This window comes from Triplophysa rosa, unplaced genomic scaffold (assembly GCF_024868665.1).
Source record: "Triplophysa rosa unplaced genomic scaffold, Trosa_1v2 scaffold243_ERROPOS425983, whole genome shotgun sequence".
In the NCBI taxonomy this organism is placed as follows: domain Eukaryota; kingdom Metazoa; phylum Chordata; class Actinopteri; order Cypriniformes; family Nemacheilidae; genus Triplophysa; species Triplophysa rosa.
In genome coordinates, this window is record NW_026634260.1 from 30,971 (window position 1) to 55,642 (window position 24,672).

At 42.3% G+C, this 24,672-nt stretch overlaps 1 protein-coding gene across 1 annotated transcript in view; it reads right to left on the minus strand.

Moving 5' to 3' along the window:
• The window catches only part of ryk (receptor like tyrosine kinase), a 159,320-nt gene that overhangs the window by 11,005 nt on the left and 123,643 nt on the right, over positions 1 to 24,672 (minus strand). The window contains exon 15 of the mRNA XM_057327515.1: positions 11,293 to 11,429. Coding sequence (XP_057183498.1) covers positions 11,293 to 11,429 — 137 coding nt within the window. The remainder of the gene's footprint in view (positions 1 to 11,292; positions 11,430 to 24,672) is intronic.

A 24,672-nucleotide genomic window follows, 5' to 3' on the forward strand; every position in this document is an offset into this window, starting at 1 on the left:
TCTTCCAAATATCGTATAATTACAAAGTAATTTATACATGTATGAAATTACATGAGGGTGAGCAAATGGTGACAGAATTTCAATTTTTGGGTGAACTATCACTTTGAAGCACTGCTATGTGCAATTATGTAAAGTGCATTTTTGGGAAACGTACATCAAACAATGAAGAACATTGACAAAATCTCAGTGGTAAGATCAATGGTTTTCTGGAAACGCAGCCCTGACTGGTTATGACTGTTGTGTTTATAGCACTACAAAAGCATACAGTATTTTCAACAGATTATGATAATCTGGCATTACTTCAGAAAAGATTGATGTAACGTTATGCAGTTATGTTACAAAGTAATCACGTGGATCATGGACATTTATCTACGTGATATTTTACTGCTGAGTTTAATGTTTTTAACTAAAATAAATATAAACCACTTTGTATTTTTGTTATACTGAATATCTATTTATTTTGAGCTAAAAAACACAATGTATATATTTATCATTTTAAAGACTTATAATTCAATTCAATTTTATTTATATAGCGCTTTTCACAATGTGCATTGTTCCAAAGCAGCTTTACAGGAGCAAATAAGAAAAACACAGAAAGGTAAAACACAGCACAGTGCATGGTGTTTATAGACCAAGCAAGATCATTATAATAAATAATATCTAATAAATAAATGAATAAATAAATAAATAAATAAATGCAGTCTCCCGGTGAGCAAGCCAACACTGCACTGCTCTGTTCCTTTAACTTATAGTTAAAGGAACAATACAGAGTTTTTAGGAGGATCTATTGATGGAAATGCGATATAATATACAAAACTATTTCTTCAGATGTGTACAAAGACCTTACGTAATGAAGCGTTATGTTTGTAATACCTTAGAATAAGATGTTTATATCTACATACATTGAATTTGCCGCCATGTTTTGTACAGCAGCCCTAACAACAACTCGGACAAACAACTCAACAACGCGCGTTTCCTCTTCCTCTCCGCCGCGGTATTGTGGTGAAACAGATCGCGGGATGATCCGTGATCTTTACGGATCGTGCTCTCCGGTTTGGAACGCATGTGACCCGCAGATTAACTGAAAGTTTATTCATCATCGAGTAAAAAAGTAAAACGCGCTCTCGCTCGCTCTCCAGTTTCAGCTCCAATGCGCTCTCTCTCTCTCTCCAGTATCTGGACGAGTACAATATTAAAGCGCTTCCAGACAAACAATGACGCTCAAAACTGCTCCGTCACACAGCTAATATTACAACAACATATTTTGGTATGTTAGTATGTTACTCACATACTGAGTCAAAGCAACCTCCTCGAGGGTGATTTTTAAACGAACTTTCTGTCCAACGTCTCTCTCTGCTGGAAAGTATCTCCACAGATATTCAGCTAAAAGCCTTAGTACCGCGGGTCTTAACGCGTCTCCGCTGGAAAGTCTTTATATTAACGCAGGTCCTAGCTCCTGTCTCACTTTTATCCTTCTTTTTACACTTATGATCCACAAACAGTTTATTTTATGTAATACATAAGTCATAGCTCTTTCTATAGTCTTTCTAATGCCCGCAAAATCTCTTCCCTGCGTCAACATGAGAACGACATCTTTTTGTACTGTGGTGGCCACCGTCGTGTTTGGACTGAGCGATTTGTGGCAAATCTATAATACAACGCTAGTGGCCGCTGTTAATTAAGAACTGTGCTTTTAATATTGCAGTGCCTAAAAGGATTTAATCAAGCGTCAGTACTGATTAATATTAATACGTTACCTTATGGTGTATATGCAAATGTGACAAGAATCTTCTAAAACAATAATCAAGGAAAATCATTTGGTGGACGAATGCAGTAGTGATCGTTTTTTTTTTAACTTTGCTACATTGGGTAAATGCTACTGAATACACATAGTTGATGTTAGATGTGTGTATTTGCCATTTAGTTAAAATTAAATAATTTATCTCAGATTAATTACAATAACATGCATAACAAATGTCTTCTGAATGTCTTCAGAGGTGTATAAAGACCTTACACAATTAAGCGTTATGTTTTTATTACCTTAGAATGAGCTATTTCTATCTACATACATCGTGGGTCCCCCTGCATGGAATTCGCCATGTTGTTTCTAAAGTAGCCCTAAACGGAAAAACTGCTCTATAGATCTCTTCTTCGGCAAAGAAAAGAAAACGTGACGACATCTTACACTTGTGATATTCCCGGGTCAAAATGACCCGCCTACCAAAGAGAGCTTATAAATCACTCTATATGCTATATTATCACCAAATATTGGATTTAATCTTTTTGTCAACTTGTTTTCTTTCAGGTAATAATGGTTCCCTTTCTGTCGGTCTCTCGACATTGTGTCGAGCCGACAGATGGGGTTCGTCCTTGAGAACCAATCGCTACTACTTGGAAAAGGCCAATGAAAATTGGCAAATGAAATTTGCATGCCGGACTCCGCTCCCGGATATCCGGGTATAAAAGGGAGATGGCGTGCTTCATTCATTCACCTTTTGTTCTTTGGAGCCTTCGCTACTACTTAGCAACTTCAGACTGCCGGTTCTACGACGTGGTGCAGCGGAGTGTCCCTTCCTGCGGCGACTTCCCCTGGGCGTCTCGGCAGTTCCAGAGGTGTTCGAGATTTCTAAAAGAGCAAATTTCTCCAGCGTGGCATGTCCCGCTGTTCTTGTGGGTGCGATACCCTCATCGAGGAGGGGGACGGACACGATGTCTGCCTCAAGTGTTTGGGTCTCCAGCACGCTGAGGCAGCCTTCGTTGACTCATTTTGCCTGCACTGCGGGCGGATGGTCATCCAGACACGGAAGGCTGCCTTCTCTCGGGAACCAGCCACCACCTCGCATGCTTCCCGGGCCGTGATGAGAATGGCTAAGGCCATACCGTCTGCCAATGCTCACGGCGAGGGTGATATGGGGGCCACTGCGAGCGTAAATCCGTCAGCCAAGTGCTCGCTGGACCACTCGCACCCCGTCTCGCTCGTCTGACCGTTCCCAAGAAGGCGGTTGCACACCGTCTGGATCCTCACGGAAACGGTGCGTGAAGATGATGAGATGTCGATTGCAGCATCGGAGGGCGATTTGCTGGCATCCGATCCCGACGATTCCTTGCAGCTCCCCCCCACGGGGGGTCAAGCTCAGGAAGAAGCAGATTTCGAGATGTCGGCCATGCTTTCCCGGGCCACCGTGAGCATTGGGTTAGAGTGCACTCCACCGCCTCTTCCCCAGCGCTCACGGCTGGACACATGGTTCTTGGGCTCTGAGTGCGACTCCAAGCCGTGCCCAACCCCGGTTCCGTTCTTCCCGGAGGTGCATGAGGAACTGATGAAGACGTGGAACGCCCCTTTCTCGGCTCGTACACGTCAGACCAGTTCCGTCGCCCTTTCTTCCATTGATGGTGGGGCAGCTAGAGGCTACGTGGACGTGCCCCAGGTGGAACGTGCAGTCGCGGTGCACCTGTGCCCGCAGACGGCGTCCACCTGGAGAGGTCGACCGAAACTCCCGTCTAAAGCGTGTAGGACTTCGGCATCGCTGGTGTCGAAGGCCTATGCTGCTGCGGGCTAAGCTGTCTCCTCTCTCCACGCCATGGCCATCCTGCAGGTCCACCAGGCCAAGGCGTTGAAAGAGATCCACGAGGGTAAAACCGACCCAGGGTTAACGCAGGAACTCCGCACCGCCACCGACCTCACCCTACGGGCGACCAAGGTGACTGCGCGGGCCCTGGGTCGGGCGATGTCCACTCTTGTGGTCCAGGAGAGGCATCTCTGGCTTAACGACGCCGAGAAAGTCCGCTTTCTCGACGTGCCCATCGCGCAAGGTGGGCTGTGATCCACACAGGGCTGTGATCTCCCTTCGGGGGCCTAGCGCCCACTTTCTCACAAAAAGAGTTTCCAATCTCCCTGGGTGTTTCTCACAGCCGCTCTCACCCTCTGCAAGATGGTGTTCGGCAACTCGACGTTGCGTCTTGGCGAGGCGCAACATCGAATATACATTGCAGTCCTCAGAACTCTCAAATCGACGGTGCGTGGAGCTGCATCGCCAGGCAGGCAAACCAGCAGAGCCAGTCTCCTCCCCGGGGGTCCCACCTCAGGGGGTCGATGAAGCAGATTGTAGCCTTAGTCCCCATGTCTCAGTCCCTGGGAGCTTGGCTCGAGCTTCCCATACCGTCACGGTGGCTGAGGGAAACGATCCGTCTCGGCTATGCGATCTAATTCGCCAAACGCCCGCCCAAGTTTCGGGACATCCTCTCTACCTCAGTCAGAGGTCAGGATGCTCCCGTACTACGGTCCGAGGTTTGCCACCCTTCTGGTGAAGGAAGCGATCGAGCCCGTCCCTCTAGCCGAGATGTCCAACGGGTTTTACAGACTGTACTTCATCGTCCCCAAAAAGGGCAGGGGGATGCGCCCCATTCTAGATCTGCATACCCTGAACAGGCACCTGCACAAGCTGCTGTTCAGGATGCTCACGTAGAAGCGCATCCTGCCATCTGTCAGATGTCAGGATTGGTTCATGGAAATCAACCTGAAGGACGCTTACTTTCATGTCTCGATTCTCCCTCGTCATCGCCCGTTCCTACGGTTCGCTTTCGAGGGTCAGGCATATCAGTACAGAGTCATCCATTTCGGTCTGTCCCTGTCCCCACGAGTCTTTACGAAGTTCGTGGAAGCCGCCCTCACTCCCCTCAGGGAGAGGTGTGTGGGTACTGAACTATCTCGACGACTGGCTTATCTTGGCACACTCGCGAGATCTGTTGTGTACACACAGCGACCTGGTGCTCCGGCACCTAGATCAACTGGGACTACAGGTCAACCGAGAAAAGAGCAAGTTCTCCCCTGTGCAGAGCATCCTCTATCTTGGTATGGAACTCAACTCTGTCTCCATGACAGCGCGTCTGACTACAGAACGCACCCAGTCAGTGTTGAACTGCCTGAAACATTTCAAGCAGTCAGCGGTCTCCCTGAAACAATTTCAGAGGCTCCTGGGACACATGGCATCCTCGGCGGCGGTGATACCTCTCGGGTTGATGCACATGAGACCGCTCCAACACTGGCTACAGAGTCGAGTTCCCTGGAGAGCGTGGCACACCGGCAGCAGGCGGATGGTAGTTACGCCTCTCTGCCGACGCACCCTAACTCCTTGGTCTTCCATGACCTTCCTTCGAACAGGGGTCCCCCTTGGGCAGGTTACAAGGCATGTCGTGGTGACGACGGACGCCTCCCTGCAGGGCTGGGGTGCAGTGTGCAACGGGCACGCAGTGTCGGGGCTATGGACGGGCACGCAGCGTCGGGGCTATGGACGGGCCCCCGCCTGCGCTGGCATATCAATTGCCTAGAGTTGTGGACCGTGCTACTCGCACTGAAGAGGCTGCAGCCTCTCGTGCAGGGCAAGCACGTGCTGGTCCGGTTGGACAGCACTACTGCAGTAGCGTATATCAACCGTCAGGGTGGCGTTCGCTCACGGCAGTTAACACGACTTGCCCGACGCCTCCTCCTGTGGAGTCAGCAGGTGACCCGCTCCCTGCGTGGCATGTATATCCCAGGCAACCTGAACCAGACAGCGACGCACTCTCTCGTCAGTCGACGCCTCACGGAGAGTGGCGACTCCACCCCCGCGCAGTTCAGCTCATTTGGGTGCAGTTCGGGCAGGCTCAGGTAGACCTGTTCGCCTCCCTGGAAACCACCCATTGCCCGCTTTTGTACTCCCTCTCCGAGGCTCCCCTTGGCACGGATGCCCTAGCGCACAGCTGGCCGCGGGACAAGCGGAAGTACGCCTTCCCCCCAGTGAGCCTCATTGCACAGACTCTGTGCAAGGTCAGGGAAGAGGAGCATCAAGTGTTAATTGTTGCGCCACACTGGCCCAACCTGACTTGGTTCTCGGAGCTAATGCTCTTGACGACAGCTCCCCCTGGCTGATTCCCCTGATGAAGGACCTGCTTTCCCAGGGGAAGGGCACGTTGTGGCATCCCAGGCCAGACCTCTGGAACCTCCATGTCTGGCCCCTGGACGGGATGAGGAGATCCTGAGTGGCCTACCCCCGGCGGTGGTAGAGACCCTATCTCAGGCAAGGCAAGGGAACCAGCCACTAGGCGACTGTACGCCTACAAGTGGCACCTCTTCTCGTCCTGGTGCTCTTCTTGAAGAGAAGACCCACGGAGTTGTGTGATCGGGACCGTGCTGTCCTTTCTACAAGAGAGACTCGAGACTAACCTCTCCCCATCCACACTGAAAGTGTATGTAGCCGCCATTGCCGCTCATCACAACTCAGTTGCTGGAAAGTCTCTAGGACAGCACGACCTGGTCATTAGGTTCCTAAGGGGCGCGAGAAGGTGGAATCCGCCTCGTCTGCGCTCCATACCCTCTTGGGACCTTGATGTGGCCCTGGCGGGCCTCAACAGGCCCCCCTTCGAGCCCCTAGGAGATGCCGCTCTTTCTCATCTCACGATGAAGACAATTCTCCTGATGGCGCTCGCCTCCATCAAGAGGGTAGGGGACCTACAAGCATTCTCCGTGTCCCCTGACTGCCTAGAATTCGGACCCAGGGATTCTCACGTTATCCTGAGACCTCGGCCCGGCTACGTGCCCAAAGTTCCCACCACTCCTTTTCGGGACCAGGTGGTGAACTTACAGGCGCTCCCCACCGGGGAGGAAGACCCAACCCCGTCCGTGTTGTGTCCAGTACGCTCACTGCGCCTCTACTTAGACCGCACGCAGAGCTTCAGGAGCTCGGATCAGCTCTTTGTCTGTTTCAGAGGTCAGCAGAAGCGGAGGGCTGTCTCCAAACAGAGGTTATCGCAGTGGATTGTGGATGCTGTCATGACGGCCTACCAATCCCAAAACCGCCTGTGCCCACTCGCAGTGAGAGCTCACTCCACCCGGGGTATAGCCTCCTTGTGGGCACTGGCACACGGCGCCTCTCTGACAGACATATGCAGAGCTGCGGGTTGGGCTACACCCAACACCTTCGCGAGGTTCTACAACCTCTGCGTAGAACCGGTGTCAGCCCGCGTCCTGCATGGTAAAATGTAGGACCGGCAACCGGTAGGGTGTACGCCTATGACAGTACCTTCCCCCCATTTCTCTAAGTGGGTCAGCGTACTAATTCAGCCTCCCTTCTTTCCCCACTGGGTGAAGAACAGGCACTCCATCAATCACTAAGCAAGCACCTCCTGCGGGCGAGCTGGGCAGAGCAGCCCTGCCCCTTGGGCCGGGTACCACCTGAGTTATTCACAACATAGCTCTAACCGGACCTAGTGCTACCGGACGTTGTAACCCCCCAGCAGGGCGGTTCTGTCTGATGTATCCTCATGTTGGTTCCCACCTTGGTAACCTTCCCTAGGTGGACCTCCACCTCACGGTTAACTCCTTCAGTCCGCACATTCTTCCCATGAGTTCTCCCCTAATGGTGAGACCATGTTGGTATCTCCACTAAACTCCTCCCTGCGGTAGGAAGTGGTCTCTGTAGCGCATCCCCTGTTTGAGGAAGTAGCGCTTATCCAGTGGCCTTACGGTACCAGGCGGCTTCTCGCTGTTAGAGAAACAAGGCCGCCGCCTGTGAGGCCGAAGGCAGGGGCCTTCCCACCTTTCAAGAAAAGCTCTGGGACCCCCTACCTACCCACTGGTAGGTTACAATTTCGCGGTAGCGCTCACGGCTGACACGCCCAGGCCAGTCACCATCACTTCGCTAGAGATTGTGACAGGGCACAGTGTTGTGGCGTTTTCCATAGGAACCCCATCTGTCGGCTCAACACAACGTTGAGAGACCGACAGAAAGGGAACGTCTTGGTTACGGATGTAACCTCAGTTCCATGATGGAGGGAACGAGACATTGTGTCCTTTATGCCACAACACATGCTGCCCACTGCAGCAGTCGTGAGAGGTCTCAGGCTCCTCAGAACAAAGGTGAATGAATGAAGCACACCATCTCCCTTTTATACCCGGATATCCGGGGGCGGAGTCCGGCATGCAAATTTCATTCGCCAATTTTCATTGGCCTTTTCTAAGTAGTCGGAAGCGATTGGTTCTCAAGGACGAACCCCATTTGTCGGCTCAACACAACGTCTCGTTTCCTTCATCAGGGAACTGAGGTTACATCCGTAACCAAGACGTTTTGTGTTTCTTTTTCAAACTGATTAATTGTAGGCTTCATTGATCTGAGCTAAGACACCTAAAAATTATCGGCCATTGAAAGTAAGTGAGGAAGATCACAAAACTCAGGACCTTTATTTTGAAATCATTTTATTTTCTGAATAAAGGTGTGAAGTAACAATTATGCTGTTTCTGTGTCAAATCTGACCATTGTGACATACAAGACAGAACACATTAACGCTATCACATATAGAGAACATTTTATGGAACATTTCATAGACAATAACAATACTGTCATTCCAGTAAGATATATTTTTCACGTAGGAGCAAAAGTTGACCACCTGTTGACCCATGTGTCTGTCAAATCTGGCCATTGTGACAAACAAAAAAGAACACACTGACACTGTCATACAAAGAAAATTTCTTGGTGCAACAAAAACTGTACATATTCTTTATGCACACTGTGGGCCCCAAAAGATATTCCATGAAATATATATGTCTGTATGACAGCATTAATATGTTCTAAGCTAATGTTTTCAAGTCTAATGGTCAAATTTGAAAGGGAACAGCAACAAGGGTAACTTTAGACCCCTTTTCAGAAAATAAAAGCATCTCCAAATAAAGGTCCTGTTTTTGTGATCTTTCACTTTCAAAGGCCAGTCATTTTTGACCAGAAACACAAGTGTCACCTTGTGAGATTTTGAACAAAACAAAAGCATTTCATTACACTAGTGTGATAAACAGTGGATCTTTTTCATATTTTATTTAATATTAGCAAAATGCATAACTATTAGCAATATGCATTTCACGCATAACTAAGGTGCGTAAGCTCAGATCAATGAGGCCTACGATTAATCAGTTCAGAAAAGAAACACAAAACCAGTATTAACTGAAAGATAACAAGTTGACAAAAAGATTGAATCCAATATTTGGCGATAATATAGCATATCGGGTGATTTTTAAGCTCTCTTTGGTGGACGGGTCATTTTGACCCGGGAACATCACAAGTGTGATTCTGTGTCATTTTGTATACAATTAAAGCATTTCAGAACAAACTTCCTGGTTAAACAAATAAGTCTAGATAAAAGTAGGCAAGTGTGAACATCAGTGCAAATTTTTGTCATATTTTATGTTATATTGCCAAAATTATTCACAAAAAAAGCTTTTTTCAGTCAAAAACTGAGGTGCCTTAACTAGGCATCTGTTAGAAAAAGAAACACAAATCAGTCCTAAATGAAAGAAAACAAGTTTACAAAAAGATCGAATCCAATATTTGGTGATAAAATTGCATAACGTGTGATTTATAAACTCTCTTTGAGTAGGCGGGTCATTTTGAACCGGGAACACCACAAGTGTAACAAGGTGGGGAAAAAAACACACAAAAGCAACTAAAAAGTACATTCTTTTGTGAGAGGTTGTTATAGTCTGTGAACAAAGTCACCAAATGTCAGTCCAATTCAATAACATTTACTAGTATTTTTGGATTAAAGGAATAGTTCATCTTCAAAATGAAAATTCTGTTATCTTTTACTCACCCTGTTGTCATTGAAAACCTTTGTGAAAAATGTTGGTAACCAAAAACCGTTGACTGGTCCCCATTGACTTCAATTGTATGAAAAAAAACAATGCAAGTCAATGGGGACCAGGAGCATCGCAAGTGGGGGGAAAAGGGTGACTGATTACATAGGGCCTTGGCATGTGAGGGGCCTTGACGTTCCTGAAATTATATTTATTATTATTTTACAATTGTATGCCTATACTGCGCATCTGTGCAACTTCTCTGTTCTCCGCTAACTTTGACTTCGGCAGACGTCTGTCATGCCTCACCACGAACTGCACGATAGGGTGTATAGGTAAAGTGGAATGGACTCACATCCCTGCTGAAAGCATTCTGTTATGACTCCACAAGAGATCCGTGCATTCCCCTCCGGGTGTGCATTCACTGACTCCGCTCACAGCAGATGATGGATCGTCTCATCAACAGGTAGATGAAGTACAATACACTTTACAGCTAGTGCTTGATCTGATAAAAGTAGTATTTGGGTAGTTTGATTTTAGTATTTGTATCAGAAATGTATTGTTTTTGTTTCTGATAGTGCAGTGGCACTATTTTTGGAAGCCTGCTTAAATGATTGAAATCGATCTCGGAGGTCTAAATTAACACCAAATTCACTGTTCTTAGCCTTTACAAAAATTAGGCAGGAGACTGTGAGAGTTATATTCAGCAGAAAACCCCAAAAATAGTTGGAGTTTAATATACAGGGCAGGCTGCTAACTTTTAAAAGAATCACTTGAAAACAATGTACACCGGACTACGGAGCGCATGAAGGGACAAACATCTCGCTCTTTTTGTTTTTATCTGCGTATTGAGGTAAACTTTGGATATGTACGAAGTTGAGGCAGTTCTTCTGACATATTCATTTTATCCCTAATAATATATATACACACATTCAATTAAAATAATAACACGCTTAAGTTAAAAAGGTCAATAAATATGTAAGTAATAAAAAGCTGTGCTAGTGTATTTAGGCCTTTTTACTTTTAAAACTTTTTAAGTTACAGTCATGAAGTGGCCTTATTACTACCATTTATGCAGTACTAGTACTAGTGCTAGATTTTATACTGTTCAATGGCTAAATGTGTAATGTTTTTGACTACACTGCACAGTGTCTCTATTAATGAAACACAATTCAAATTAAATATAGTTAAACTGTCAATTCATGTTTAAGGGGATACTGAGGTGATTTATTCATATTTAAGTATATCACAATCCATACAGAAATGAGATTCAGTGCTATATTATAAATAAATATAACAATTTACTTAAACATTGCGTGGAGGGGCCCCACACAGATTCTGTGCTATGCCCCTGATGGGGACCAACGATTTTCTGTTACCAACATTTTTCAAAATATCTTCTTTCGTGTTCTGTAGAAGAAAGAAAGTCATAAAAGGTTTGAAATGACAATTTTAATTTTGAAGGTGAACCATTCCTTGAATCCTGTGTCAGCCACTGTAGTGCTTCGAAAGGGAGGGGGAGGGGTGGAGTGAGCCGTTGGTTGATTTTCGCAACCTCACCGCTAGATGCCGCTAAATGTAATACACTGGACCTTTAAATGCACACATTTCAAGCAGATGGGAAAGTGGCAAACAAAAATGAAGTTCTAATTTTTCTGCCATTAATAATGCCAAGTCACTAGGCAGACACTTACAGTTCATCTGGGCAGTTGATGGGTTGTGCTATTCTGTAGCCATCCTTTAAATAAGCAGCCATCTCGAAGGGGTCGATGTCAACATACGGAGTTTGTCCCAAAGTCATCAGCTCCCACAGAGTTACCCCGAAGGCCCACTGCGGAGAAAAGATACATGAAATAATGAGGCAGACTAAGTGAGCCACAATTGTCTAAACCTGAACCATTTTTAAACAAGTGATGCAAGCAATAGACACTGTTTACAGATCAGTTTCTACATGGAGAAACACATTCCTATCAACATCTTAACCAAAGTCTCCATTATGTCAAGACTAATTTCACAGATTCAAAACAAAATTTAAGTATGTACTGTATAAACAAATAAAATAAAGAAAACTTATTATATATCTGGAAAAAAAACTGTTTAGGCAATTTTCGAGCCATCCGCAGCAGGGTAAGTATGGGAACAAAGAAGTCCAGAAATACAAAGGAAGGACATTTGGATTTATTCTAGTTTGATTAATTTAAAAATCAATTTAAGTGTCCTTTATTGGCATGACAAAATTGTACATTTGTATTGCTAAAGCATTCGCAGCTGGGCTGCATACAAATATATGCAAACAGAAAGAAAAATAACAATATCATATGTAGTGTGAACATAAAGTGAATTAATTATATAAGACAATATATAAAACACAAATAAAGTAGAGTTTAAACAAAAGCAAAAAATACATTCAGGTAACGATATAAATTAATATAGAGCAATATAATTTTATCTAAATATGTTGGAAACATCAGATCAGGGCAGATTCATTGGGTCTCAATCACTAATAACTGCGTGGATTGTTTCATATTTGTACACACAGGAGAACTTCTCACAATGGGCCTCATTCATGAAACATTCGTAAATGTATGAGTAAATTCCGAGTAATTTGCGGGTAAACAGACCTTCCCGAAAACTTCCTTCCGGATTCACAAATACTTTATAAACGTCAGGTTTCACAGTAAAATGTGTGTATGTTAAGGAATTCCAATCATTCGTAAACAATGGGTGCGCATGCATGCTCGTTCACTAGCATATTCCCCACAAATTACGTATCTAGGATTGCTAGAATCCTCTGGATTTATTTCTCTGGTTTGGCTAGATTATATTGTATAAATGCATAAGATACTAATAGGCTATATGCTTACCAATATATTAATCAATTAAACTGTGTACACCAAAGCATTTTTAGCCAGCTAAAATAATACCTGGTGCTCTTCTGAAAACGACCAGCTAGTGGCGCCTGAACGCTTTGGAGGCACTGCGCGTTATTCCGGAGATGCGTTGGTTGCTGTGATTTAGAATATGCGCAACAGGTTCATATTCTTTATTTCTAAAATTTTAACTCCACCTTATCTGAAACGCTAGACACAGTTGCTCCTCTGCGCTTAAAGAAGATTAAAGATAGCAGCCCAACACCGTGGTATAATGAAAAATGGAGCGTAGCTTTAAAGGAGACATCAGATGAAAACCTGTGTTTAAGTGCTATAATCGGGTCCCCGGTGCATCTAGCAACCCAGAAAATGTGAAAAATAAGAACCCAGTAAGTTTGTTTTGGTGTGCCTTTCCCTGCAAGCATGTGAGAAATCGAGCTGTTCAGATTTTGCTCCGATTGTGACGTCCAAAGCGGATTTTATTATAATGTTACCGCCCCTTAATCTACACAGTTCCACCCACCGCGCTCCACCATTGTTGTTTTCACAAGCGACAGTGGTGAACGTGACGCCATGGCTAAAGTTCGTGGACAACATGCAATGTAGTCGCTGCACAGAGTCCAAACCTAGGAAGAGACAGGAGTAGATTTATTTAATTTTTAGTGGAAATCCATCAGAAACCATAAGTAAAAACCTGCTTGTTTGCGCGAATCACTTCAAACCGGAGTGCTTTTTCAACCTGGGACAGTACAAGCAGGATTAGCTTCAAAATTGTTCCTCAAGAGGGATCAAGACCGACTGAACGAGACAAAACTGCCGATGTAAGTAATATCTATCGACAGTCTGAATTGACGTAAATGTACTGTATATATAGGAGAATAACGTTAGCATATAATAGCGAAGGGAGCCAAGTCAGTCACAGGCTAAATAGAACATTCAAAGCCAGTGTTAAACTTACTGTATATAAGTGCAGATGGACACGTGGAGTTTAGCTGTATGAATGTTAATACATTACATTGTGCGTTAATATGTTTAGCTGCGGCAAGCTGTTTGTTCTGCTAATGAACAGGGGCGAACACTGGGGTTAGTTTCGTTTTAAATGTCTCAAATCATTCGTGTTTAGGCTGAAAAATCTGTCACAGCAAACTAGCTCTCACGTTGTGTGTGTAACGTTATAACTTGTCAATGACAAGCGTTAAATCCATGTAATTCCGCTGAGATCTGCAGTGAATTCCGTGGATTTTAGGTAAGCATACAACGTAAGCGCATTAGCTGTTTGCTGTGAATGATTTTTTTGTCTCCGGACGAATGATTTGAGACGTTTAAGACGAAACTAACCGCAGAGGAATTCAGGAAATATCATTTAGCTAAACCATTGCCACTACACGTGTGTTGTGTTGACACGCCGGACAGAAGGGGGTGGGGTTCGCTGTAACTCATTATCAGTTAAAGAGACATGCACCAAAACGGGTTGCTGTGAGCATTGCTGTTTTTGACGAGGAAAGAAGGGTTTTTGTTTACACAGCCATTGAGTGTTTTTAAGCAAAATATGTTCCAGACATTTCATGAAGACCCTAATAAATCATACCAACTTGTGAAAGTGCTCGTCTGAGGAGATCTTTAAGAAAACCAAATTAGAGGTATTTAGTACAGCATGGAAGGATAGTATTCAAAAATACAGGAAAGCCCTAATAACTTCTAGATCCGCCTACTTTTCAACACTAATAGAAGAAAATCAGCACAACCCTAGGTTTTTATTTGACACAGTGGCTAAATTAACAAAAAAATATTCGTCAGCGACTTCTTGATTTTAGATATCAGCATAGCAGTGATGAATTTATGAACTATTTCATAAATAAAATTGATGGTATTAGAGAAAAAATTATAACTATGCAACAAGAGGCTACACACTAGCTGCTCAAACAACTAATTACAGCACCCCTAAGGAGCAATTGCAATTATTTTCTATCGTAGATCACAATGAACTGTCTATAATCATTAGATCATCTAAATCAACAACATGCATGCTAGACCCTATACCTACAAATCTGCTGAAAGAGATGCTCCCAGAAATTATAGATGCTCTTTTTAGCATTATTAACTCATCTCTGACATTAGGACATGTGCCTAAAGCATATAAGGTGGCTGTTATAAGGCCCTGTGGCGAGGGGGGCGTGGCTCAGCGAAGTCTGCAATGAGAGAGACAGGTAGGAGAAGAGTGGTGCAAGTAGGTCACAAGTGCTTATGATAAACACTTGTGTCTCGTTCCAGTAATTGGTGGGGAGACGGATAAAGCCACCACAACCGGAGGAATGGTGGAGAGAGAGACTGGCTGGGAACTCGTTGGAAACGTTGAGAAGCTGTTCGAAATGACGACCGTATATTGTGACTTGCTTGTCATTGTTGGGCGTCCCTGTAAAACCGCATTTTCCATTTTAAGAATATATCTAAACTACGTCATATGCTGTCACTATCAGAGGCAGAGAAGCTAATTCATGCATTCATGACGTCAAGAATAGATTATTGTAATGCACTATTAGGTGGCTGTCATGTGGGCGTATTGAGCATATTAGACCGGTTCTATCAATATTGCACTGGTTACCTATTAAGCAACGCAATTAACTTTAAAATCGTACTGATTACCTATAAAGCCATGCATGGTTTAGCTCCTCAGTACCTGAGTGAACTTCTCTTGTTTTACAGTCCTTCACGTTCACTACTTTCTCGTAAGCATATAACCTGTGTGTAAAACATTACTGGAAAGATAGCCAGAGCGCTCGTTCTAAAGAGCAGTCTTAACTGAAAAGAAGCCTGATAAAGAAATTTATAATAAAATTATGAAATACATCTCTAGAACTCCTTTAGTTTCAGGTAGCCTAAAGCTTCTGGTATGGAAGTATTTCAATGCCATTAGTATTTGAAGCAAAAAAGCATGTTGAATTACCACTAATCAAAAATAAAGCTGTTGCATTACCAGTGCTTGCATTTTTAGAGTCTGCAATTCAATATGGTTGTATATTTAAGCTGTGAATATTTCAAATTGAAACATTTCACGCACAATTTCACCGTTAAAAAGTTCAATAATCAAAATTCGCCTTTTCAATTTCACTTAAAAAATTCAACTTGTTATAAAATACAACCTTTAATTTTCGACAGACAATTTTCAGTCCATATTATTTCGGTTTAAAAATTCGCTTCCACAAATTCAGTGGTTCAAATTCGACTTGAAATTCAAAGTTTCACATCCGGGAATCCCAGGAGAAGCAATAGAGCGCCGATTCCGCCAATGCATGATCTCTACCTGCTGCCTGACCGCTTCACCAGCAGGTGGTGCAAGTCGCTTCTGACGAAGACCAAAGCAAGAAATGCAGATACTTTTTATATGTTTGCAGCACAGTCCACTCATCTGCTCGATTAAGTGAATTTATTTGATCTCATAGATCTCTTATGCATCATCAAGAAAAAAATAATTGTTTCTTGTACTGGCAGCTTAGCTCACCACTATCAGCCCTGGAACGGACATGGAGCACGGGGACAATTCCAGGTGGCCTGGAATCAGTGGACTATTCATACATTTATAATATTAATTTAATTATTTAAATATCCTACCCGATCTACTAGTACTGCCTATCTATAGTAAGAGTTTATGTTTGTATTTGGCTTGCTATTTATACGCATTCATTACTTTTTACGTGCATATGATTACCCCTTGGTATGGTGTGGGTTAAGTCGGTATGTACATAAAAAGTGCACGCAAAACACATGCGTATCATATGCACGCAAAATATAATTTCTGTAGCTCGCCAAATGCAAACATAAAATCGTGCTTTTGATAAGCACGATCTTAAGTCATCAAATAATGGTTTGAGTTTCGAGGATGAGAAAATTGTATGTTACAGTCAATTACTGAATCATACTGTGTTTGAATAAAATAAGCTAATTGCATGAAGCTATTTGAATGACACATGCAATGGTATCTGATTAAATGTGCCAGAAAACAAGACAACAAGTTTTTAAATCATTACATTAGTTACATAACACCATCACAATAAACTTAACATTTAAATTCAAATAAAACATTTTATTTCGGTTTAAAACTAAATAGGAAAAATAGCAATAATTATACATTTTAAACAGACAATAGTAGTAGGCTAACTGAAATAGTAATGAAAACAGATGTAAGAACAAGCCATGAACAATTTTTCATCAGAACGTAAAATAATCTACAATATAAATAACAGTCTTTTCTTAAAAACGTAATTGTAAAATATTTAGTAAATGTAGGATATAAATGTAACTTAAACAAAGGAATAACTACACCACTTAAAAGAGAAATATCAATGGAAATAATTATGCCTATACTTTTCATCTGAAATCTGAGAACGCAAACAAAATAAAGCCAATTATAACCTATTGTATGAACGAATGAATAAAAAAACAAACTGAAATACTGCAACAATAAAGACACCTATACCTAGTTCTGGTATTATGTGAGAAATACGGGGGGACATGCTAAAATTCTCATTGTGTCATTTTGTGCTTTTTGCATTCATATTTAGGGCTCTTCCGCATTTCTGTAGCCTACGGTTATTAAAAAGGTGTAGGCTATACTAATCATCTGGTCTGAAGATTAAGCAACATTAAGCGTTTTAGCATGGTACACCGGCCGTGATGGCGTGGTCCGTGGACGCTAAAGGGGCATAGTAGGCCCTTAGCAAATCTTGCAAGCTTATAACGTTTTTGTTCCACCATGCCACCATACATGTTGTGGATATTCAGCTAAATGTTTAGCGTAAGTTTAAAGAGGGTAAATTTGATAATTTAACTGAACTGTACACATACATTTTAGACACGTACATTACGTGTTTCTCCAACGTGGTTTCAGTGTATTTCTGTGATTTAAAATGCATAAATTTAACAATATGTTGACTTATTATGTGAGCATATAGATTAAAAATTATTATAACATCTGTAGATGTTGCCAAACAGCAACATCTACAGATAGTTGTGTATATTGCCATGGAGCACTCATATTGTTTTCTGACCAGTAATTAAATATATTTTTCACTGCTCGGCCATGCAAACTGACTTGCGTTGAGGTGTATGTTAGAGAGGTCCTCGTGTGTCCCAGCGGCTTCGGGTCTAAAACATTGACAAAATATGCCTTGGGCACAGGTCGTGTCCGATATGGCATCGGGTCTCTGGTAATTTATAATGAATGTGCTTTTACCAATCGCCCCGAAAGACACAAATTAATTACATTTTATGGTTAGGTAAACAACAAATATTTGTTACGCCAAACTTTACAAGACATAATTAGGTTAATATACCGTGAGTGATTGACATTTTAGCATTTAATGAACAGACAGCAACTCAAGCAATTAGCGTGTAGTCATACTCGCATGTTCGTGTGTGGCACATTATTGGGAAACGCACACAGCATGCAACAAAAGTTTTTATCTTTGCGCGTATAGATCCATAACGCCGTGAGGTATCTTGCTTGGCTGCAGGCTGCACAAGACGTTTCGGGTCTAGTCGGGTTCTAAAGAAAGTGCTGACTATTTTTATCTGGTCTATTTTATCTGGCCTGCTCAAGAAGTTCGCTTGGCTAAAATATCAGTTTTTCTGTCTCGTATTAACAAACGAACGTTTCCACAATTCCACAACATCCAGCATGTTCTGAGAGTCTCAAATTAAAACAAGATCACGCAAGGAAAATAAAAAGAATGTTTATTGAGATTGCAGCTACTTCATATAAACAGAAGCACATGGGAGAGTACGGGTCAATAAGCTCCTAGTTGAGATCTCAGTTATTTGACCGCTTCAAACACAATACATGTCCTGTAAATGCTGATGATGCATAGTATTTATGTGAACACGATGTGCTGAAGTAAAAAATAACTTAATTCCTTCGAGCCAGAGCAGGAAACCTAAAATTTCTGATGTTGATGATGCATAAGAAGAGATCTATGAGATCAAATAAATTCACTTAATCGAGCAGATGAGTGGACTGTGCTGCAAACATATAAAAAGTATCTGCATTTCTTGCTTTGGTCTTCGTCAGAAGCGACTTGCACCACCTGCTGGTGAAGCGGTCAGGCAGCAGGTAGAGATCATGCATTGGCGGAATCGGCGCTCTATTGCTTCTCCTGGGATTCCCGGATGTGAAACTTTGAATTTCAAGTCGAATTTGAACCACTGAATTTGTGGAAGCGAATTTTTAAACCGAAATAATATGGACTGAAAATTGTCTGTCGAAAATTAAAGGTTGTATTTTATAACAAGTTGAATTTTTTAAGTGAAATTTAAAAGGCGAATTTTGATTATTGAACTTTTTAACGGTGAAATTGTGCGTGAAATGTTTCAATTTGAAATATTCACAGCTTAAATATACAACCATATTGAATTGCAGACTCTAAAAATGCAAGCACTGGTAATGCAACAGATTTATTTTTGATTAGTGGTAATTCAACATGCTTTTTGCTTCAAAGACTAATGGCATTGAAATACTTCCATATTCTGGTTACAAAGCAGTTAGACATTGTGAGTGAATTAATTATTAGCACAAATTTGGCTATATACCCTTACATCAGCTCTCACTATTATGATTGCATTCAGTTGAAGCTGTTAACTATTATCCTTGCAGAAGGATCACACGATTTACCTGGACTTTTAAATCTGTATAACTTGCGACATCCATGAGCTCGGTAGAGCATATCAAATGTAGCGTGGGACATTTATCCCCTCACTTCTCAGTGTGAGAAATACACAGTGCGGTGCAGTGCAGTGGCGTCAATTCACCTAAAACCAAGGTATGGCAGACTCTCGTGAGGTCATCTAATCTTACTACTGTACCTCTACATGACGGTCTCACATATATTTAACATTATTCATTCCTGACCCGATCATACATGTGTGTGAGCTGCTTGATGTGTCTCATGGAAACTAAGAGCCCTGTTGATGAGCTTAAGCAAGCAGAGCGCAAACAGCAAGCACTTGATTAGAAATGCGGAGAATGAGAGTGTCACCCAAATGTTCACTAGAGTTATATGACAAATTACTGTTGTAACATATTGCTGCAAGCGTATATGCCAAATACAGTAACATCCAAAGTGTTATAACTTACTTTATGGCTTGGAATATGTGAGACACGGTGTTCGCATTGTGCAGACAAGAGAAGAAAGATCTCGCACTTAAAAGCACTATATTTATCCTACATAAATACATCCTGCTCTTATATACACTCCACTGCGAGACGTAAGCGGGAACAACACGCATGTATAGACTTTATGCATGCTGAATACATAAAACAGACAGTAGTAGTTAACCAGCAGTCACTTTTCGAAATGTCGTTTATAATATGCATTCACCAGCGAGCTTGGTACAGTCAGCTCACTGCCGCTTGCTTAACGGAATGAACGCCGAGAGAAAAGCACCCGTGCTGGCAAGCGAGATCAAACACTCATGCACAGTAGTAGCGATAGTGGAAGTAAAACTAAAGATTATCCAGACAACTATCCATATGATTTGCAATAGCGCGTTGAATGTCCAAACAAATAGTGAGCGTATCGAGTGAAGTAATTTGTAAACGAGGGCTTAAAACCCATATACTGCTTACATACGCCTGGATGAGCTGCAACAACGTGTTGCATATATCCAAACAACTTGCGAGCTGCATAGAACAAATTAATCGTGAAAGGCGATGACAAGCAGAAGTGAGTGCGGCACGATTGAGCAGCTGATAAGGAGCAAAGAAAGGCAACTTAAATAGGACGCAGTCTAGAATGTGTTGTATGACTACTGGTTAACGTTGATTAGCTGTATCTGATGTGATCGGCTGATGCAAGCTTGACTCACGTTAGGGCTGCTCGATTATGACACAAATCATAATCACGATTACTTTGGCCAATATTTAGATCCCGATTATTTAACATGATTACTCACTAAGTTTTAAAACAACATAGAAAAATAAAAAAACTTGGCTTTTAAACTGTGAATTCAACTGAAAAATAAACGTAAAGAAATAGCACAGCTGATCCACTGTAAAAGAAGGGGTGCGCTGTGGATTTATACCACAAGAAAAGAGATGATCCTTGCAAAATGGAATGCGGCACAATAATCGTTTTAGGTCGATTATTTTGTTTTTGTAATTGTTGAAGGCCAAAATTGACGATTACAATTATTTTCGATTAATTGCACAGCCCTAACTCACGTGACCTGCAAGAACTGACGCTACGCTGGATTTACATAACATTCCTCACCGAAATGCAGTGAACGAACAAACACAGCTGAACTTCTCGAACGAAGGAGCACATTGATGGGCGTGCTCTTTCTCCCACTCTCCATGGTTGACACGTGAGCGTGCTCTCAACTAGCTCTCGCTGGTTGACGCATGGGCGTGCTTTTACGGGAGAATTGTCCAATATGGGAAAAAGAAAAGTTGTTACGAAACGGAATTTCATGTTCTAAAAAAACTATACGAACGCTGGGGGAGTGTATCGAGCACAACAATACTACGTCATACGTCCAACTCGTTATAACAGACCAATAACGTTTAGGTTTGTTAACGATTGTGTGTGCGTATTGTTTCCTGCTTCCTGTTTCCTGCATCGCTGCCGGCGGCTTGTTTGTATCAGTGCGCTTACCACTTCGCTCTAATATTAGTGTATTTTATTATCGTTAATTATTATTGTCGTTGCTAACTTATCCTGATATCTCAATAACCCTGTTCCTGTAATTTACTTGGAAGAGTCTAAACCAAAAGTGATAGTTAACTTAACGCCGTTAGCATAGCAATAGCGTGTTAGCTTGCTTTCTGTTCACACTGTGGAATATCATCTTGCCTCTGGTTTGTCTTGTGTGCTAACTGTTTCTCTTTTTAAGCGAGTATACTACGATCCATCGAGCAACCTTGGTAAGTTGGAATTGCACTTCAAATCCGGTGAGTTATGGCTTCTATTCCTATTATTGTTACTTGCACCTCATGTCATATGTTTAGCTTAGCCTTCTCTGTCAGCTGCGAGGGTTTTATATGCGATAAATGCAGGGAAATAGTTAGGCTGACAGAGAAGATCTTAGAATTAGAGTCTCGCATCCAATCTTTATCTGAGGATAGTAAGAGTTTAACGACGATAGAAAACACTTTGGATGCGAGCAACATTAGCGCACACAGCTCGGTTCCGGTTGAAAATCCTCCGCAGCTGGGAAACTTCGTGACTGTGAGACGGCGTAGTCGCAGGACAAAACATCACTCGACCGTTCCGATTACAGTCTCGAACAGGTTTGCCCCGCTCAGTGACGCACCGACTGAGAAACCTGCTGAAAGTGCCCTAGTTATCGGTGATTCTATTGTTCGGAACGTTAACATAGAGGCACCAGCCACCATAGTCCAATGTTTACCGGGAGCCAGAGCGCCTGACATCAAGTCAAATTTAAATGTGCTGGCTAAGGCTAATCGTAAATTCAGTAAGATTGTCATTCACGTCGGCACAAATGATGTTCGACTCCGTCAATCGGAGATCACAAAAGATAACATTAAAGAGGTGTGTGAGCTCGCAAGCATGATGTCAGACACTGTAATATTCTCTGGCCCCCTCAATGCTTATCGTGGTGATGAGATTTATAGCAGATTATCATCACTAAATGGCTGGTTGTCTGAGTGGTGCCTGCAGAATGATATAGTTTTTATAAATAACTGGAAGAGTTTTGAGGGCAGACCTGACCTGTTGAAACGAGATGGTCTCCATCCCTCCTGGGCTGGGACTTCCATCCTGTCTAGAAATATGGCAAAAAGTCTTAATGCTAATGCTAAAACTTGACTCGCTGGGGCCCAGGTCAGGGAGCAGACAGTATGGCTTAACCAACTGTCTGCTTGCCGTCTCACGTCGCAGAATACACAAAATGTACAACATGTAGTAATCCGTTCTCCCAAACATCACAAAATAGAGACTGTGTCTGTCCCCCGGATTAGCAAACATAAAATAATGCGTAAACCTCTTGAAAGTAATTTAATAAACGTTAAACAAACTAAACATGAACAAAATACAGATAATCAACTGTTACGACTCGGATTGCTAAATATTAGATCTCTCTCTAATAAAGCACTTTTTGTTAACGATATGATAACAGATCATAAAATAGACATGCTCTGTTTGACAGAAACATGGCTAAAACCAGATGATTATATTGCTTTAAATGAATCTGTCCCCCAAGATTATTATTATAAACACGAGCCTCGTCTAAAAGGCAGAGGGGGAGGTGTCGCAGCACTTTACAATAACTCTCTTAGCATTTCCCAGAAGTCGAACTCTAAATATAATTCTTTTGAAGTCATGGTTCTTCATGTTTCAACACCTAATACTAAAGATAAAACACTTTTTAAATTGATTCTAGCTATTGTATATAGGCCTCCAGGGCACCACACAGATTTTATTAAAGAATTTGGTGGGTTCTTATCAGAACTAGTACTGGCCGCAGATAGACTCCTTGTCGTTGGTGACTTTAACATCCACGTAGATAACGTTACAGATGCCTTAGGAATGGCTTTCAAAGACACTCTTAACTCCATGGGCATTAGTCAACATGTGTCAGGACCCACTCACCTTCGTAATCATACTTTAGATTTAATACTGTCTTACGGTATAAATGTGGACGACGTTAAAATCCTTCAGCAGAGTGAAGACATTTCGGATCATTATCTGGTATTATGTTTGCTTCACTGGCCTACGGCTGCAAATAAAACTCATTGTTACAAATATGGTAGAACAATAACTTCAACTACCAAAGATGCGTTTCTCGATAATCTGCCCGAATTGTCTCAAATCATGAGAAATAACGTTGAAGATCTTGACATTACCACTGAAAATTTTAATTCCACCTTCTCGGTAACGCTAGACACAGTTGCTCCTCTACGTTTAAAGAAGATTAAAAATGGCAGCCCCACACCGTGGTATAATGAACACACTCAGGCTCTAAAGAAAGCGGCCCGAAAAATGGAGCGCAACTTTAAGAAAACTAAATTAGAGGTATTTCGTACAGCATGGAAGGATAGTATTCGAAAATACAGGAAAGCCCTAATAACTTCTAGATCCGCCTACTTTTCATCACTAATAGAAGAAAACCAGCACAACCCTAGGTTTTTATTTAACACGGTGGCTAAATTAACAAAAAATAAATCGTCAGTGACTTCTGATCCTGTATATCAGCATAGCAGTGATGAATTTATGAACTACTTCACATATAAAATCCAAGATATTAGAGAAAAAATTATAACAATGCAATCAGAAGTGAAACCCGCTGAACAAACTAACTACAGCGCCCTTAAGGAGAAAATGCAATTATTTTATACCGTAGATCAAGATGAGCTGTCTAAAATTATTAGATCATCTAAATCAACAACATGCATACTAGACCCTATACCTACAAATCTACTGAAAGAGATGCTCCCAGAAATTATAGATCCTCTTCTTGGTATTATTAACTCATCTCTGACATTAGGACATGTGCCTAAAGCATATAAGGTGGCTGTTATAAGGCCCCTTGTCAAAAAACCCCAACTCGACCCTAGAGAACTAAGGAACTACAGGCCTATATCGAATCTACCTTTCATATCTAAAGTTCTGGAAAAAGTAGTTTCAACTCAATTATGCTCCTTCCTCCAAAGGAATGACATCAATGAAGAATTCCAGTCTGGATTTAGAGCATGTCACAGTACAGAGACTGCTTTGATCAGAGTTACAAATGATCTGCTATTGGCGTCTGACCGAGGTTGTATCTCGTTATTGGTGCTGCTAGACCTTAGTGCTGCATTCGATACCATTGACCACAGCACACTCCTACATAGACTCGAAAATTATGTCGGCATTAAGGGAATAGCTTTGAAATGGTTTAAATCTTATTTATCCGACCGTTTTCAATTTGTAGCAATAAACAATGAGGTGTCACGCAAATCGCAAGTCCAGTACGGTGTACCACAGGGCTCAGTCTTAGGGCCTCTGCTCTTCGCATTATACATGCTACCTCTAGGAGATATAATAAAGCGACACGGAGTTAGCTTTCACTGTTATGCTGATGATACTCAACTTTATATTTCCTCGAAGCCTCATGAAACACAGCAGTTCCATCGAATAATGGAATGCATAGTCGATATAAAAAACTGGATGAGTAACAACTTTTTATTACTGAACTCGGACAAAACGGAAGTGT